A 17,542-nucleotide genomic window follows, 5' to 3' on the forward strand; every position below is an offset into this window, starting at 1 on the left:
AGGTGTTTGGCTGATGGTTTTTTGATGTTGTTGAAACCGATGATAAATTTAACCGTCCACGTATCGTTTAAACTTCTATAGAGAAACTAGAAAAGTTTGATTTTAAGAAATGGTTAGGAACGAATGCTCTGACGCACGCGACATACAAGGGGGATTTGATGGCGAAACACAATAACACGCACAAAACCTTAGAAACGATGTATATTTTCCACGTATTGTATAGTAGGTTGGGGTGAGAATGATGGCACATTTTCATTTTCTTTTCTCGTCCCTTTTGGTAGTAAACAAAGGATATGTATTTACTGAATTATATAATTGTTAAAACATTATCTAGACATATGGGATAATAGGAGAAAATGGTGTACCATCTTACCCCTCATTACTATAGCATAAATGTTGGTTTATCACTTTAGTAACAAAAATCCGACCAATTAGTACAACGAAGGGGATAAGCGGCAAAACTAGAGTAGTTAAAGACGCGAAGAAACGACTTGAGCAAGAGTGTAAATGAAAGCGTGGCTTTTTATTTTTAGTAATACATTGGGTAAAAACCTACAGTCGGGTAATAGCACTGGTGGTCGAATCTTAGAAACAGAAGAAATTGTTTTAAACAAATCAAGTTGTCCTGCAGTTTACCGATTAATTGATTGACAGATTTGTATATTATGCTCGACGTGGATGTGACGTTTAAAAAACGAGTACTTACTTTTTAATGTTTAACGTAATAGCTAGCAATGAAAGGTTTAGCCGTAAGTGTAAACAAACTGAACCCCTTGATGTTTTTTGGAATAATAGGCTGACCTTATGTAAACTGATAACCAATAGTTTTTACTTCTTTCAGAAAAAAAAAGATTTTTGCCGTTTGATTTTAACGTTTATAGTTGTACCAAATATGAAACTAACAATATTAATCCTCATTTGTTTTCTGAAAGTTTCGGTTTCGCAAGAAGTTCTTTTACCAGGTGAGCTTATATAGTAGGGTGGGGTAAAATGGAAAATATTTTTTACTTTTTTTTTCATCCCATTTGGAAGTAAACAAAAATGTTAACCTAATGATATAACGGTATCCTCATAGCTGTAAAAGAGTGTTGTTTGTTAAAATCACGATCAGGCGATATGGGTTTTAGGTTAAACTTGTCCAGGTCGGGCTCAACTGAAATCTAACGCTGGTTCTAAAACAGATTTTTAAACAGATGAAACTGAATGCGACTGTCAACGTGAGAAGCAATTTTGCTCCAGAAGCGGGGAAAGAGTGCGTGGTATATACACAGATACACAAAGGTGTAACGGTCATAACGACTGTGGGGATTGGAGCGATGAAAGAAACTGCAGCCATGTCTGTGAATCTCACAACGAAACGCCATGCGAGTGCCATCTAAACGGGACATGCAATATAGGTAACTACGTTTATTACTGGCCGTGTTTTAGTGAAGCAAGAAGATGCAATGGGAAAAACGATTGCGGTGATTGGAGCGACGAAAGAAACTGCACACGTATTTGTGCGAGTCATGAAACCGAGTGTGCTTGTAATGCGAATGGAGGTACTTGCCCAAAGTTTTGGGGTTACCATAAACACTGTTACAAGAACAAGTATAAATGTGATGATGATCGAGATTGTGAAGACTTTTCTGATGAGACCAACTGCACTTGTGGAACGGAGAGTGTTAAGTGCGGGTGCATACTGAATCCCAACAACTGTACTTCGGATCTCGGGTGCGTTGAAATTAAAGATCTTTTCGATGGAAAGCAACACTGTAAAGATTTTTCTGACGAATCATGTGAGATTATAAAAGTAAACACCAGAAGAACTGTTCCCTATTATTACCCACAATCCAAAGAAGTCATCGTTACAAGTGCTTTCCTTTGCCATAATGCATCAAGTTATGATTACATTTTGAAGTTAAACAAAACACGCCCCAAGGGCAGAAGCTGTAAACACATCGACTTTTATTCACCCGATACGTTCACATATACTGAAACCAAATGGGTCTGTTCCTATACTTATTATATCAGGAACGGTTTCATTCAATGTGAGGATAAGGGTTGGGTTATTGGCCCGAATTTGTGCAATGGCTTTTCTGATTGCGCAGACGGTACAGACGAACTGTACGATGTCCCTGGCTTTAAATGCAGAGCAGTAAACGATTATCAACAACATAAACCGTCGTGTGTTCTCCCACAAAAGAACCTTCGTAACAATAACTCGTATTGTGAGGATAAATCTGACATTTGCTACGTCGATGGGAAGTTGAAATGTTTCCAGTGCTTGGATAAGAAACTGTTGTTGTCACCCATGCAGGTTTGTGATGGTGTTGTCGACTGTTATGATGCGTCTGATGAGTGCTTATGCGAAAACCAGACAATATGTAAAGAGGTTTTGGGAGAATCTAAAGAGGTCTGTCCGATCGGGCAGATATTATGTAGCGGTGAGTGCCTTCCAAACGAACAAGTTACTTGCAACAAATCGCTTAACTGTGGTGGGGGGTCAAATACAAAGTACTGCAGCAAACCGAACGCAGATGACACAGTTGTACGAAACGGTACTGGTCATATTTTCTGCCCGACAGACAGATTAGGTACAATCTATACAAACGCAACCATGTGTGACGGGATTCCCGAATGTTACAATAGGGAAGATGAATGCGACGTAGGTTGTCCAAATCAGACACATTTTTGCGACTTTTCTATACGATGTCACCAGAAGCAAGCTACTTCAATTTGGGAAAAACGTGGTCAGCTTTTTCTACATAAAAGGCAATACTGCGATGGCATTCCAATAGTTTACTACGATATCTGTAGCACGGGTTTCGATGAGGTAGACTGCCCAGGTCGTTATTATTGCCATAACAAAACCGATTTATTGTTTAGCATCGGAGAATCTTTGCTTTGTGATGGAGTTCCCGACTGTAATGATGGATCGGACGAATGGGAGTCAATTTGTTCAGCTTCTCGATTTTACTGCAAGAACAAACAACCGCTTTCAGTTTCAAGAGACCGAGTAGAAAATGGGATCAAAGATTGTAGCGATGGTAGCGATGAATGCCCGCCTGTAAGCTCAATAAACCATGTGTTTTCATCTCCATTTGAAATGATAGGAATTACCTTCTTTAGAGTCATTTTCTGGGCGATGGGGTTTATAGCACTGCTTGGGAACATTGTAGTTTTTACAGCTTCAGTGTTAGAGCTGAAGACCGGCGTGAATTCGGACCCGGTTAAAACGTCGTTTCTTACGTTTCTAATAAATCTCTCTGTTTCTGATTCGCTGATGGGAATTTATCTGATAGCAATATCGGGAGTCGGGGTCCAGTTCACCGGAAGTTACTGTCACCATGATGCTCACTGGAGAAGTAGCAGTCTTTGTTCTTTTCTTGGAACACTTGTAATTATTTCGACCGAGGTCTCAGCGCTTATAATGGCGTCAATGGCTACGTTTCGACTCGCCTCCGTCTATTTTCCTATTAAGATGAGAAATGCAAAACAAATAAGCTACGTTATCCCATCTGCTTGTGCTTGGGTGATTGGCGTATTGTTGGCTTGTATCCCATCAATGAGTCAATCAGGCTACTTTGTCAATACACTGTGGTTCCCGAACTATTTTTTCGCAAAACAAGAGGTCCTGAAAAGTAAAGTTGTTTGGCTTGCCAATAGGGCATCACAATTTGTGGTTAATGCAACAGCACCCAAAGATTGGTTAGAGGTTAAAGACACGGTGACCAAGGTGTTCAAGGAGCTTGAATTAAAGGGAGAGTTCGGATACTTCAGCGCTACGAGCGTGTGCATGCCGAAGTTGTTTGTGAAAACTGAAGGCGACGAAGCGTGGGAGTACTCAACGTTTCTTATTGTTTTCAACTTCATCCTGTTTATCTATATTGCTCTCGCATACGCTTGCCTGTTTCGTAGAAGTAACGCCGTCATAAAGGGGAGCAATAAGAAGTCTAAAAAGTTGCTACAGACCGTTTCCATAATGATCTTGTGCAATTTTTGTTGTTGGATCCCGATTTGCTTGATGGCTTTCGTTAGTTTATCTGGTGTACAACTTGACAACATTGTTTATGTTATAAGTGCCGGCATATTACTTCCCATTAACAGTGTGTTAAACCCTATTATATATTCTAAAGTCGCACTCACTACCATTCGAAGGTTATTCGAAAAACAAAGAAAAAGTTTTACTTCGCAATAACCCGGTGTGTGTCGTGTATAATAACTCAATTATATTTTTTCCTTTGTTCGTGTTTATCCGTAGTAAAAAGAACTACAAATGACATTAATACATGGCCAGTATATACCTTGACAAAATTACTTAACACAATAAAGTAATTCCCCGTGACTAAGAACGTTTTTAACGCAAAACAGATGGAAAGTTTAAAGCGCTGATAATTCTAACATAAGTTTCTATCTATAGCTGTTAAGTAAAACATTTGTTGTTGTTGTAAATACTCTTTAATTGTACTCACAGTTTTATCCGAAATATAAACATTTTATCCGAAAAAGTTTGCTCTCTTTTTGGAAATAATTGTTATTGTTGATTTTTGTTCACATTTGCACAAAAGTTGAAGAATTTTTTTTATTTTTGTTGTTGTTTCCCGACAAGATGTCTGATAAAAAACCCGACGAAGTTAAAGACCAAGAATATTTAAGCAGTAAGTAACAAATAAGTTGCGTTCAAACTAACTTGGTTCTTGTACTTAAATTCGACAAAATCGTTGAAACGAATTCTTTAATTGTTGTTGCGGTTTTGCACAAAATTCTTGTGTTTCGGCTTTAAAAACTTGGTGCTAATAAGGAATCCTCCCCCTTCTTATTTGCTAATCACTAACCCCCTAACTACTAACCCCTAACTAACCACCAACCTCTAACACTTTCCACCAGCTTATTCTGCTACTATGTACCGGAGGATTCTTCACTAGCGCCAAATATTTGAATAAATGTTAACTATTTATGGGCAACAACAGTTGTTATAAAAACTAACAAGGGTGTTCTGTTTCATACACATTGTCCTTGCCTACCGTTACCTGATTAAGTTACCACGTATCTGACACCTTTTTATTCCATGTACTGAGTTTGTATAACATTGACTTGGTGCGAGACTGAGTTAAAATAATTGCCGTGAAATGTTTTGCAAATGGACACGTACCTTTACAACGGCTGCAGCCTTGAGAACCCGTATCCTCTGATATTATTTACTATTTAGTATAATCAGAGTATGGCAGGTCCACCTTTTGTATTCAAACTTTTAGTTATGCAAGTCAATAAGTCATAATTGATTAAACTTCCAGCATTACCAAACCAAGAATTTGATGAAGCAGTTACAACAATGCAGAACAACATTCAAAATGAGGTTTGTTAATTTATTTCACTTTGTATTTGATTGACTGCTCCTACTATTTTAAACACTAACTTCCCTAATATATATTTATGTTATTTCAAAATCACCTATATAGTAAAATAAACACACATTAAAAATTTAAAACCATCATTACAATATCTGGTATTCAAATCCCAGTTGTTGTATTTACCAAAGAAGTTTGATGTTTGAGTAATTACATAGTTGTTGCTAATCATGTTATTAAGTTGAACTCAATCTGGAGTGACATTTCCAAAGAGATGATAATTCGTTTTAACTTCTTACCTGACTGGAGAAGATTGTAGTGTTTGAACTGAAATATTTATAATGAAGAAAAATTGAAAATTGTATCATATGTAATATGTATAAAACGGAATATTTATTTTGAAGTTTTAAATAATGTCAGTTCAATCCTACTCAACTTCTTTGTAGATTGCTGCTTCTTCATCTCTTGTTGGAAGCAAACAAGAAATCTTGACATTGAAGTCCGAATATTCAGCAGATGATAAACAATACCAACATAAAATTCAGGTACAAAAAGATTAAACATTATTGTTGTAAAACAATTGAAATATAAGTATGTTACTTGTAAAAGCTGGATACCCAGAATGTGTGGAAAAGAACATTAAATAAATGTAATTTATTTATAGTTTATGGTTGCCTGGTGGGGCAATGACATTTGTTATACCAACCACTCATGTTTTGTTTCATACACCTCATGCTGTTCCGAGTTACTATGTATGTAACTTTGTGGGCTGTCAATTTTCCGTTGTTGTCGTTATCTTGCAATATTTTCACAGGAGTTAAGCAAACGATATACTCATGTGAGGAAAACAAGGGGAGACGGGAATTGTTTCTTTCGTGCATTTGGATTCGGATATTTAGAAGTTTTGTTGCATAATAAGAAAGATTACGCAAAGTATTCAGTGTTTGATCAATTTATTATCAATGTTATAGATTTGATCACTAGGGTGTTTAGTATAATGTTCATATGGGTGGCAAGAAACAACACAATGTTATATGGGCCATGAGTGAATATGATTTCCAGAGGAAAAGTGGTTAGTTAGAATCCAATAGTTAGACTGTTAAGTTTTCTATTTGGATGTGTTTTGTAATGTTTTATATTTAAGATGTAATTGTGTAAAACATTAATAATTTCCGTATTTTGTAATATTAACTAAAAACTGCTTTTCCTCAAACTAAATTATTCTTAAAGGAAAATCTGTGTTGTAGATTTAAAGAAGCTGCCGCAGGGACGCTGAAAAAGTTGATGAGTCTAAATTATCCTTCCTTTACAGTGGAAGATTTCTATGAAAATGTAAGCCCGTTGTTTGTGGTGGGATCTTATTACTAACGTATTTTCTTTCTTCATTTGTTTTAGAAGACTTTAAAAATCAGAACATGTGAATACATATATGCCACTGAAATCTTAAGCACACAGAAATCTAATATTTATATATAATATATACAAAACAAAGTAGCATGAAATTAACATGTAACAGAATTTTTGTTTTGGGAGAGAGGGGGCATTCGAAACCAGTGGCATTGTAACCAAAAGGCTATTGGTTTTGAATTTCTTGCAATAACGTAATAATACCCTAAAATAATTTACACTGTATTGTCCGTAGGATGTAACGGTCACGTCTTTCATCCAAAAGGTTACCTCTTTTTCATTTTTATCAATAAGCGTGTTTTAACAACTGTTGTTTTACTGTAACTACCCGTATTTTTGTTATAGTGACCGAAGAGACGAAATAAATTTCATTCATTCATAAATGTTGGAAGTTTATGTTTTTCAGTTTATGTCCGTGGTTAACTCCATCGGGGAAGGCACGACGTTGGATGAATTGAGCAATTCCTTTGTTGATGAAGGTCTCTCCAATTATTTTGTTGTTTACTTGCGATTAATCGCTTCATGCCAACTTCAACTTGACGCCGATTTCTACCAAAATTTTATCGATAATGGAAAATCTATTGTGGAGTTTTGTAAAACTGTAAGTTGTTCTGTATAACCAGTGACAATTTTTTTTAAATAAAGATAAGGTGGGAAAGTTAGACACACATGACTTTGTTATGTTTATTGGGTAATGTTTAGTCCATGTTTTGATAAATATATTTAAAATTGTTTATCAGGCTACAAAGTGAATTCTGAATTGTATATATTGTTGCGTTTGGTAATCAATATTGAGAACCTTTGATCCAAAGTCTATTTGTGGATAAGTTGCATTATACTGAACACCCTTCTTATATCATCTGCCCAGTTAATGAAATAAGTCCATTCAATCAAGGATAATAAACAATTATAATCGTTATATCTTATATGAAAAATGTGGTTTGTTTAAGACAGTTCGAAAACAAGAAACAACCTAACTGCTAAACCCTCTGACCCCTAATCCACTAAGCACTAACTTCAGCTTTCGTAGCACCATTATATTACATACTCAGTAACTGATAAGCAGGCAAGCTGTGTATTTGTGTTCTGTTTTAAACGGTTGTTTTATAAATAATAAATTAGTGGGCCAGTGGCTTATCTGGTATAAAAACATAGTATGTTTCCAACGTTTCGTCTGCCATACGGCGAGATTCATCAGGGAAACGTTGGAATTATACTACGTTTTTATACCAGATGAGCCACTAAAATATTATTTATACTATGCCTGGTAGCAGAAGTAACTGAATATGTTGTTTTATAAATAGGAAGTCGAGCCAATGTACCAGGAAAGCGATCATATTCATATCATCGCGCTCACCAGTGCGTTAAACGCAAGCGTACGTGTTGCTTATCTCGATCGAGGGGGAAACCAACTTGCATTTCATGATTTTCCCGAAGACACCGAACCTACTTTGCATATTCTTTATAAACCTGGACATTATGACATATTATATCCAAGATGAAAATGTTTGAACTTGAATAGATTAAATTTTTCAATCTTTTTCAGTGATTTGTTGTTTTTTTATTGAAACAAAAACTGTGAATTCTAATGAATTCTTGTGTTATTTAAAGTAGAAACATTGATGACAATACTTGATATTCAGGTAAAATAAACACAACTTGAAAGAGATTGTTAGTTATTAGGTGTATTGGGGACCGAAAGATTATTTTGGCAATATTCTAATTTATTTTGATTTTTGTAATTTAGGCCATTTTAGTTCACCCACTGTGGATAAACGTCAAAAGCTTAGAATGAAAAGATATGCTGCTAACTCTATAGGGATTTTTAACGAAAATAATAAACGTATGAAGTCGAATTATGGTAACATGCGAGTTATTTCTGGTTGGTTAAAAAGCAATCAAGGCCACAAACAATGGTACAACGCGTGGTATAGCGATAACCCTTTTTTTCATTAGCGCCCAGTGCTTAACATTTGGTTATCAACCACAATGTTACTTACAACAGCAGAGATAAGCCGTTTGCTTCTTAACCAACAATTACTAGGAAATCTGGTCGGCTTTTCCACGAACAGCTCGAGTGTGTAAACCGCATCTGCAGCAAAACGACTCGCGAGTGTTTACGTCATTTCCATTTGAATTGTAAGTTTTCTTTTCATTAACAATTTACAAACGACATAACAAACCATCTTTTGCATTGCCTATGAAGTTTTATTTGCTATTGAAGTCATACGTGTAGTTAGTCTGCATACAAAAGAAACCCAAATATAAAATTACTGCATCAGCAACTCACAACGCTGGTAAATTACTTGCTGCATCTACAGTTGTGGTTTATACTACAGCATAGTACATCTAATGTTGCAGCAAATCTTAGCAGTTGGTAAAAATTGTTACAAAATAGAGCCATCTCTGTAGCATAATTAGTGTGAGCTACAACTGCATTTGATTTGTGGGAAGCATTTACTCATTGAGTAAAGGATCATCAGTCTTGCCCTTGAACAAGTTTTGAAAGAAGCTTGGCACATTTATAACTTTACCAGTCCTGCAAGATTCTTCAACAGCTTCGCACAAATAAGTCGCACGCAGCGTGTCGCTTGGTTTTACACGACTAACTGATGTTGTACCTTCAAAACAATTAGCGTGATTATTTGCGCATCAGGCTAAACGGTGTGATTATTGGGCAAGACAGCTAATTTTCTCAGATGTTTTTTTGAAGGGTTGTTGAAGTTGTCAGCTGTACATTCAAACAAAAAAATTTCAAAAATTTTTACAAGCGGGCGCGAGGTGTATGAAACAGAACACCTTTGTTTTAAGGCTTGTCGTTGCCTGGGCAAGCAAGGATAAATCAGTTAAATTATTTTAATTATTTATAAATTCACCTTTAATTAAATCAACAAAATGTTTCAATTCTTCCTGGTAAGCCGCTGCATATCTTGTGGGAAATGAATAAAATATTTCATCTCGTTCCGCCCCTCCGTTTCTTATAAGGCCCGACTTAAGAGGATTATCGCTTATGATGTTTCCTTTTTCACCATAAATCTATACGGGTAAGATGTAGCATACATTGTAAAGATGTAATATCTACTTTACATACATATGTACTTTACATAGATCATTTTCTGTGGTTTGCTGTTTAAATGTCTGTTTACTGTTCTTCACCAACACTAACAGTGATCTAACACGGGTGATCTGGCTCTTTAACCGACAAATATTGTTAAACAAGCATGTGTCAAAATATTCTTTTAAATATTATAATAGTTATTTTAATTAGTTTAATCCATTTAGGTGGTCACTGTTAGTGGTTTAGGGCAAATAAATGGTGAAATTTAAACAGCAGACCAAATGGCTTGACAAGGTTTTAATATCTCTAAGTTTCTTTTTATATAAATATATCATACCAGATGTTAAACCTGCTGGTGAAAAATTAGTTCTACATTATTTTTTTGGCCAAACAGGTTTTTTTCAAGATTACTTCTCTTACAGACGCCTGTATTTTGATAAGTCATGGAAGTGGTACCATAGGTTCAAAAAGTCCAAGGTTCCAAGGTGCATGTGTGCCAAAGGCGCCAAAGTTTATTTGTCATGCGTGGCGTTATTTGCTTGTTATCATGATATCGATGTTTAATAAGCTGATCATTGTATCATTAATAGTTTAAATGTTTCTTGTTTAATCCTCATGTTACTTATGTTAATCATGCATTTATACTGGCTACTTATTGGAAATCTAATTTTACAGGGTAAACATGGTCACCCATGTCAGGGGCTTATGGTTTGCGTGTTTTTGAGAGTTTTTAAATTACTCATATTTGAAAGGAATTTTGTAACCTTCTTTTTTGTTTTTTTAACAATAAATGAAAAAGGCATGAAACATTTAATATTTTTTAATAAAGTAAAATGAGAGATCCAATGCACAAAAAGTATAGAAAGCCATAATGTTCTAATTTCATTTGTAAACTTGAATCAACACAAAGTGATACAAACAATTTACCTGAACAGTTTGATCGTACCCGAACACACAATGACGCGATGCATCAATGTGAGCAATCACCCCACATGGAAACTTCAACACAACAAACACGGTGTCGTAATCATCCAAAGCTTTGATTTCAGGGTCAAATGTATGAGCTAAGGTATGGAGATAAAAGTAATTTAATTATTACATTGATAATATATTTACAACAAAACTATATAATAGATAGGTTCTTATGCAAGACACTTAACAGTAATTGATACAACTTACAAACCAGTGGTCACTTATCCGTTGCCTATATTATTCAGCTATGCATAAAAATAATCACCTACAAAATTACAAAAAAAAACACATGTGTTATAACTACTGTCGTTTCCCCCTCATGCGAGGGTAAACAGGTTACATATATGGTAACTCGTAAGCTGGCATGAGATTTTATTCGGACATTTTCTAGTATGAGCAAACTTACAATATATTGGACTTTTTGACTGGCTTTTGCAGTTTCAATTACCCAGTCAATACATTAATATAAACATATACACAACCTGTGGTATACACAGTTACAGGGTCTTCTTCTAATATCCAACGTAGCATGTCCAAGTCATGGATCAAGCAATCATGGAAGATCCCACCTAGTTATAAAGATGCAATGTGTTAAACAGCTATGTACTGCAAATGAAAGGAACTTGATAGTTGATACTAAAGGTATTTTACTGAGATTACTTAAAATTACCTACATAAATAGTTTTTCCTAATTATAAATTAGACCTTTCTTGGAAAATAGGGTAAAAAAACGTTTAATTACTCAAAATTAATTACAAAATTTAGGTAAAAACTTAAAATTAGTCAGAATTAACTAATTCTAAATAATTCACTTTAATAAAAGTCAATAAATGGTAAAATTAAATAGGAACACTATTTTTAAGATTAATTGCTATAAAGTTTAACAGACTACTAGTTTAAAAGTTGTAAAATAATTATTTAACTATTTTGAGAACCTGAGATTTTGAGATAATCTATAGAAGGTCTTGGTGAATCTCTTGAACAAATTTTAACGCTATGAATCGGGCCAACTGTGTGTCGCTGTTCGCGCATTTTGTACAACTGAGGGTCAAAACGCCTGAAAAGGTTTATCGCAGGTAAATAAAAATTTTAAAGTGTAAGAGACACAACTTTTGCCTGTGTGATATTTCATATGGTGTTGTGGAATATTATAAAAAAGGGGGAATGCGGTGAAAAAATTAGTGGTTTCAAAACCTGATTATTATAATGTAGTATCATATGTGTTGTCATAAAGAAACATCTTTTCTTACCTAAATGCAGAGTTTAAATACATATGCCGGCTTAAGAGTTTTATTGTATGTAACTTTGTGGGTGATGGTTTCTACATGGCTGATAATTTAGACAACCCATTACAATTAGTGATTCCTGGGTTGGAGCAATTGCCGTTAAGCGTCTTGCCCAAGGAACACGTACGCTCACAATGGTAGCAGCGACGTGCCCTGAACCCATTACCCCTGGGAGTCTTGGTTATAGACCAATGCACTAACACTGACCTTTATGCCAGGACAAGAAATTATAGAACTAAATAGAATACCTGTTAAACGCACACAACAGAACCAAGCCTTTATCTTTTGCTTCTCTATAACAACTCATCACAGTATCCAGGCCAATAGCAATCGGTTTCTCGCAAAGAATATGCTTTCCTGAAGTATTGATTAAAATAATAAATAATTTACTTTTTTATGGATTATTGTAGATCGGTAAAGATAGACATGATATTGTTACCTAAAGTAACTAAGGAATCTAAAAGTCACTGAATAGGTAAGCATATAAATATATATATTTAATAAATACTTATCTCAACAATAGATAAGTATTAGTTTAGCATACACCTCAATATATAAATTAACATTTTTATCAATCAACGGTTGAAGTAGTATTATAATACAATTTCTTGTGTAGTAAGATGGGGGAAGATGGGACACCTTTTCATTCTATTTTCGTCTTATTTGGTAGTAAACAAAAAAAAAATATAAAACCGTATTCTCACAACTCCTACAGGCCATTGTTAATTGTTTAAAACAGGTTCAAGATATTTATATATTATGTACTAAAAGTGTCCCATCTTCCCCCCCCCCCTACTCCATAAAACCTAACAGAAAATTTAAAATATAATGTGTACATATAATGTTAACAATTTCAATTAAAAGCAAATGTATTCTTGTCTGCCTTTCCTAGTAAAGGCAGAGCTGCGCAAATTGCTGCGATATTGCGAGCTGAATTTCACGGCCTATTACAACGTACCAGTTTTTAAAGCCAACTTTAGGTACGGCTCATGCTTGTCAGTAGGAGTACATATTATCACTCCTTCAACACTTTAAAACATGAAATGTTTGATGTTAATAAATAAAACATAGCCCATATATACTTTGTTAGAACAGATGATACGTGTGTACAGAGACAAATACACCCATTAATTGTACGACAAAAATGGTGTCAATTAAATAAATGAATGTAACTTACTTTATCCTTGTGTGGTCGGAAAGGACAGTCATTATAACACGGGTGTTCATACACCTCGTGCCAGCTTACGAGTTACCATGTATGTTACTTTGTGAATGTATATTTTTTTGGATTTGGTTTTTTACCGTTTTATGTATGGCTGATAACTTGGACAACCCATTAGTGACCACTGGGTTGAAGCAATTGCCGTTAAGTGTCTTGCCCAATGACACATACGCCCACAATGGTAGCAGCTACAAGCCTTAAACCCATTACTTCTGGGACAGTTTTACCCGTGAAGTCGCAAAATAAAGAGTGGTGAAAAATTTTTAAAAAGTTAAAATGGGTTGTGGGCAAAAAGTTTTGGAAGCCTTTTACACGAGTAAAACACAGCTAGTTAAAGAAAACTTACAGAGGGTCAGTGAAAGCTTTTTCAATTTCATCACAATGAACCACTGTGACATTATTTAGATTATTCTTGGTCAAAACTTGATTTGCATGACTGAGGTTAGATTCAACCAAGTAGAGAAGTTCAACTGAAAATATTAATGACTTATTCATAGCCAAATAGTATGGGAACTTATAAATAAATGCAACTTACTTATCCTCGCATGGTGGGACAACGACAGTCGTTGTAACACGGGTGTTCTGTTTCATACACCTCGTGCCCACTTACCACATATGTTGTGCAGATTGTTTTTTGAATCACTGACAATTTAGACAAATGCCTTTAAGTGTCTTAGCAAGAACACCCCATACGTCCACAGTGGTAGCAGCGATAAGCCTTGAACCAATATCCCCCGGGTTAAAGGCAGGCGCGCTAACCAACTGTGCTGGCTAAATATGGGCACTTTGTCGCATTGTTTGCATTTTGAGGTTTCATTTCTGTAACAATTATGTAATGGGGTTTTTTAGTTCGTCACGTCCCAATAAAAAACAAAACGTGTGTCCGAAAACCCAAACCCTTCTCTCTCTCTCTCTCCCCTCCCTCTTTCTTTCTCTTTATTTTCTTACGTTCTTTCCACTCAAAGAGAGAGAGAGGCCGCGTAAGCGTGACAGACAGTTTGAGTTATCACAGTAAAGCGTGGACACAATGACTCTTGACTTCCGTACAGATATTTTCCCATGAAACTCGAGAACAAACCCGTTTAAAACAAGCGCACAGTAAAAACGGCACTTCTAGACAAATTAAACGACATCTATATAACTTAGATGATGGTGAAGCACTTTATACTATATATATATAAATACACACGCAACACAAACTGAAACACAAGTCAAAACTTACCATTTGGATTGTGTATGACATTATCCAAATGTATCAAGCCCATTCTTCCAAGACCACACAGGATAAGGCCGATGGGTTTTCTACTCATCGTGTACGATTTTAAAATTACAGCTAATGAACAGAACTACTTTAATCTGCTTTGTATGAAAATTAACATAACCCAACGCTAAAGCGAACTGTCCAAATCTCAATACGACCGACGACTAAATTGTCATGAACGCAGTACGGCTTAAGTAATCACGAGTGGACGCAAGAAAAAGGCAGCCTCAGAGATAGACGTTTAGTAAAGTCAGTGTTTGCATTTTATTTTGTTGTCCCAACAGACAGAAAGCAAGGTATTTGTGGTTACGCCAGTTGAAACAAAATCATCAAAAATGCTGACTATGGTTGCCGCTATGTATATCATATCATGAAATTACTCTAGCATTTCCACAATTACTCGAGCGTGACATGTAAACAAATCGACGAACAAACGAGCGGCATCAGGCTAGGGACAAACGTGAGGACAACAAGAGTATAAGAAAGCTCCTACTGCCTCACAACACAGAAAATAGAAGGAATTTTATAGCATGAAACGTGTGCGCGAACACAAAACACGGAAGAGATGGCCCCAGTGGTCACTAATGGGTTGTTTTCAGCCATACATAAAAAAAAATCCAAAAAAAAATAATTACCCACAAAGTAACATACAAGATAACTCGTAAGCTGGCACGAGGTGTTAAACCCGTGTGATAACGACTGTCGTTTTCCGGCCACGCGAGGATAAAGTAAGTTTCATTTATTCATTCATTCATAGTTGTCACCAGAAATTGCAGGCTATCTATCATTTCTTTATATTGATATGAAACACACAGGATGTCTCGCTCAATCATAAGCACAGTTACGCCAGATGGAATAGTTACGCAACACGACTGTTTAATATTCGATCTTTATGCATTAAGTTAATTTGGAAAACTATAATATAATATATATCTGTGCCCGAAACACGCTCAATCGTTACACCCGCTTGCCTTTTCTGTATTTAGATTTTTAACGAAAACACATATATAGTAGGGTGGGGGAAGATGGGACACCTTTAGCACAAAATATCCAAATACAGTAGTACTAATAAATGGGACGAGAAAATAGAGGGAAAAGGTGTCCCACCTTTCATTTTGTATCTCATTTTGTATCTTGTTTTTCTTTGTCGTTCTTACATATCTCATTTCCTGCATCTCATGTACCAAACGTCTTGTGAGGATACTTAGTAATATATTATACAACCTTTAACCTGCGTACGTTGCATTACGTCACATAATGACATAACTCGCAGTAGGCTTATGCATTTCTATAGAGAAAGCAAAAATATAAAACGAGAGGTTTCAGCATTCTCGCCACAAAGTTACCGACAGTGGACACCAGTCGCATCTAGGCATGCAAACGGCCAGAGATCAAAAACTCACTGGTTTCTGGAGATTTCTCTTTCCAGGGCAACTTTCAAATTGACTCTTGGAGATTGTTGGAGATTGACGACAGAAACACAAATGTTGGAAACTCGACGCCCTTTGATCCTTAGTACCCAACTACCGGTCGCTTACTTGATCGCTAGATGCACAATAATAATGATGTCATTGGAGATTTTTATCAAGTACCTACGTTTGAATCCGAACAGCCGGACTTTAGGCAAGACACTTAACGGCTATTGTTCCAACCCGGTAATCACTAATAGGTTGTCCAAATTACCACATACAGAAAAACTGTCACAAAGTTACATACCTGGTAACTCGCTACGTTGAAATGGAACACCCGTGTTGTAACAAACGTTATTTTCCTTTCATGCAAGAGTAAAGCAAGTTCCATTCATTCTTCTGATGTTAAATTAAATGCGAGTCAGGTCTGTCGAGTTTAGTAGACTTAAAATTTGGTAAGATGTTCTGTTTGGTTTAACGTAGCAGGGTGGGAAAGATGGGACAACATTCCAGTCCTCCGTCCCATTTGGTAGTAAACAAAGATCAATCAATGAATTATAAAGCCGTATCCTCGTAACATTAAACACCGATTTACAAAGAAGATAAAAACGCTTGTAAACGTATCTAAGTTTCCAGTTTTAAAAATTAAAGACTGAGAATCAAGATATGAAGGTTGGGAATTGATATGTGTAGATGAACAACACTGAGAACGAGAACAAAAAACTGTTTGAGGAAAAATGCACCACAAGTACTTTGAAAAACATGTAGGCACACACATTGTATTATAGGCCCACTGGTTGAATCTATACAATACCGTATTTAACTTTATATTTTTTAGGAACGAAATCGCTGATAAAGTAAACCCCAGGCCCCCTTTGTTTGAGTAATATCAGGAACCCAAAACAAGCGACAATAAAAATACTTAATTTGGAGTTTGTTTAACTAACTATATATTTTAGAAAATAATATCTTTGAAATATATATTTCTTACTTAATTGCGCAGTCGAAAATTATCCATGTAGGGTGGGGTAAGATGGGACACCTTTGACACATAATAAATTAATATCCTGATCATGTTTTAAACAATTAACAACGGTCTATGGGAGTCGTGAGGATAAAGTTTTATAAAAAAAATCGTTAAATGTTTGTTTACTACCAAATTGGAAGAGAAAATAGGTTGAAAAGGTGTCCCATCTCCTCCCACCTTACTATATGTTTGCGGTTTAGGAGCCACGCTTTTTTGACACTTTTACTCAGATTAGATTTCCCTCCAGCCTGTTTTAACAATTGTCGTTTTTTTTCTGTAGTTTTAATTACTCAGATCTTTGGTAATGTATTTGAAGGGATATATGCTACAAATTTATGTTAAATTACATAAAATGACGAAGTGTCACAAATACGTTTTGTGTATTCAATGTAAAAGAGAGATTTACAATGTTTATCTTGTCCACTAGGAAATCTGGTCGGCTTTTCCACGAACAGCTCGAGTGTGTAAACCGCATCTGCAGCAAAACGACTCGCGAGTGTTTACGTCATTTCCATTTGAATTGTAAGTTTTCTTTTCATTAACAATTTACAAACGACATAACAAACCATC

At 35.6% G+C, this 17,542-nt stretch overlaps 3 protein-coding genes across 5 annotated transcripts; 2 read left to right on the forward strand and 1 right to left on the reverse strand.

Annotated features, from left to right (window-relative positions):
• The first annotated feature begins 573 nt into the window (after positions 1–573).
• Positions 574–4,264, forward strand: LOC149726050 (uncharacterized). The gene is made up of 2 exons (XM_089890589.1): positions 574–962; positions 1,194–4,264. The coding sequence occupies exons 1-2, from the start codon at positions 713–715 to the stop codon at positions 4,178–4,180; spliced, it is 3,237 nt and encodes a 1,078-aa protein (XP_089746715.1). The 5' UTR covers positions 574–712; the 3' UTR covers positions 4,181–4,264.
• A 159-nt stretch (positions 4,265–4,423) lies between these two features.
• Positions 4,424–8,406, forward strand: LOC149726051 (ubiquitin thioesterase otubain-like). The gene is made up of 7 exons (XM_089890603.1): positions 4,424–4,640; positions 5,277–5,338; positions 5,777–5,875; positions 6,145–6,263; positions 6,578–6,662; positions 7,144–7,338; positions 8,042–8,406. Exons 1-7 carry the CDS (start codon positions 4,592–4,594, stop codon positions 8,237–8,239), a joined length of 807 nt encoding a protein of 268 aa, XP_089746729.1. The 5' UTR covers positions 4,424–4,591; the 3' UTR covers positions 8,240–8,406.
• A 518-nt stretch (positions 8,407–8,924) lies between these two features.
• On the reverse strand, positions 8,925–14,725 carry LOC149726052 (uncharacterized). Of its 3 annotated transcripts, none has more exons than XM_089890597.1 (9): positions 14,498–14,724; positions 13,622–13,745; positions 13,012–13,082; positions 12,302–12,410; positions 11,703–11,824; positions 11,250–11,336; positions 10,723–10,859; positions 9,614–9,773; positions 8,925–9,358 (listed from the first exon to the last, which is right to left on the reverse strand). In XM_089890597.1, the coding sequence occupies exons 1-9, from the start codon at positions 14,583–14,585 to the stop codon at positions 9,195–9,197; spliced, it is 1,062 nt and encodes a 353-aa protein (XP_089746723.1). In that variant the 5' UTR covers positions 14,586–14,724; the 3' UTR covers positions 8,925–9,194. The 3 variants fall into 3 exon arrangements, with proteins under 3 accessions (XP_089746723.1, XP_089746724.1, XP_089746725.1); XM_089890598.1 differs by lacking the exon at positions 14,498–14,724 and adding an exon at positions 14,001–14,120 and having other exon boundaries at positions 13,622–13,805; XM_089890599.1 differs by lacking the exons at positions 13,012–13,082; positions 13,622–13,745 and having other exon boundaries at positions 14,498–14,725.
• Positions 14,726–17,542: the final 2,817 nt, after the last annotated feature.

The sequence above is a fragment of the Ciona robusta genome, chromosome 12 (genome assembly GCF_009617815.1).
Source record: "Ciona robusta chromosome 12, ASM961781v2".
Classification (NCBI taxonomy): Eukaryota; Metazoa; Chordata; class Ascidiacea; order Phlebobranchia; family Cionidae; genus Ciona; species Ciona robusta.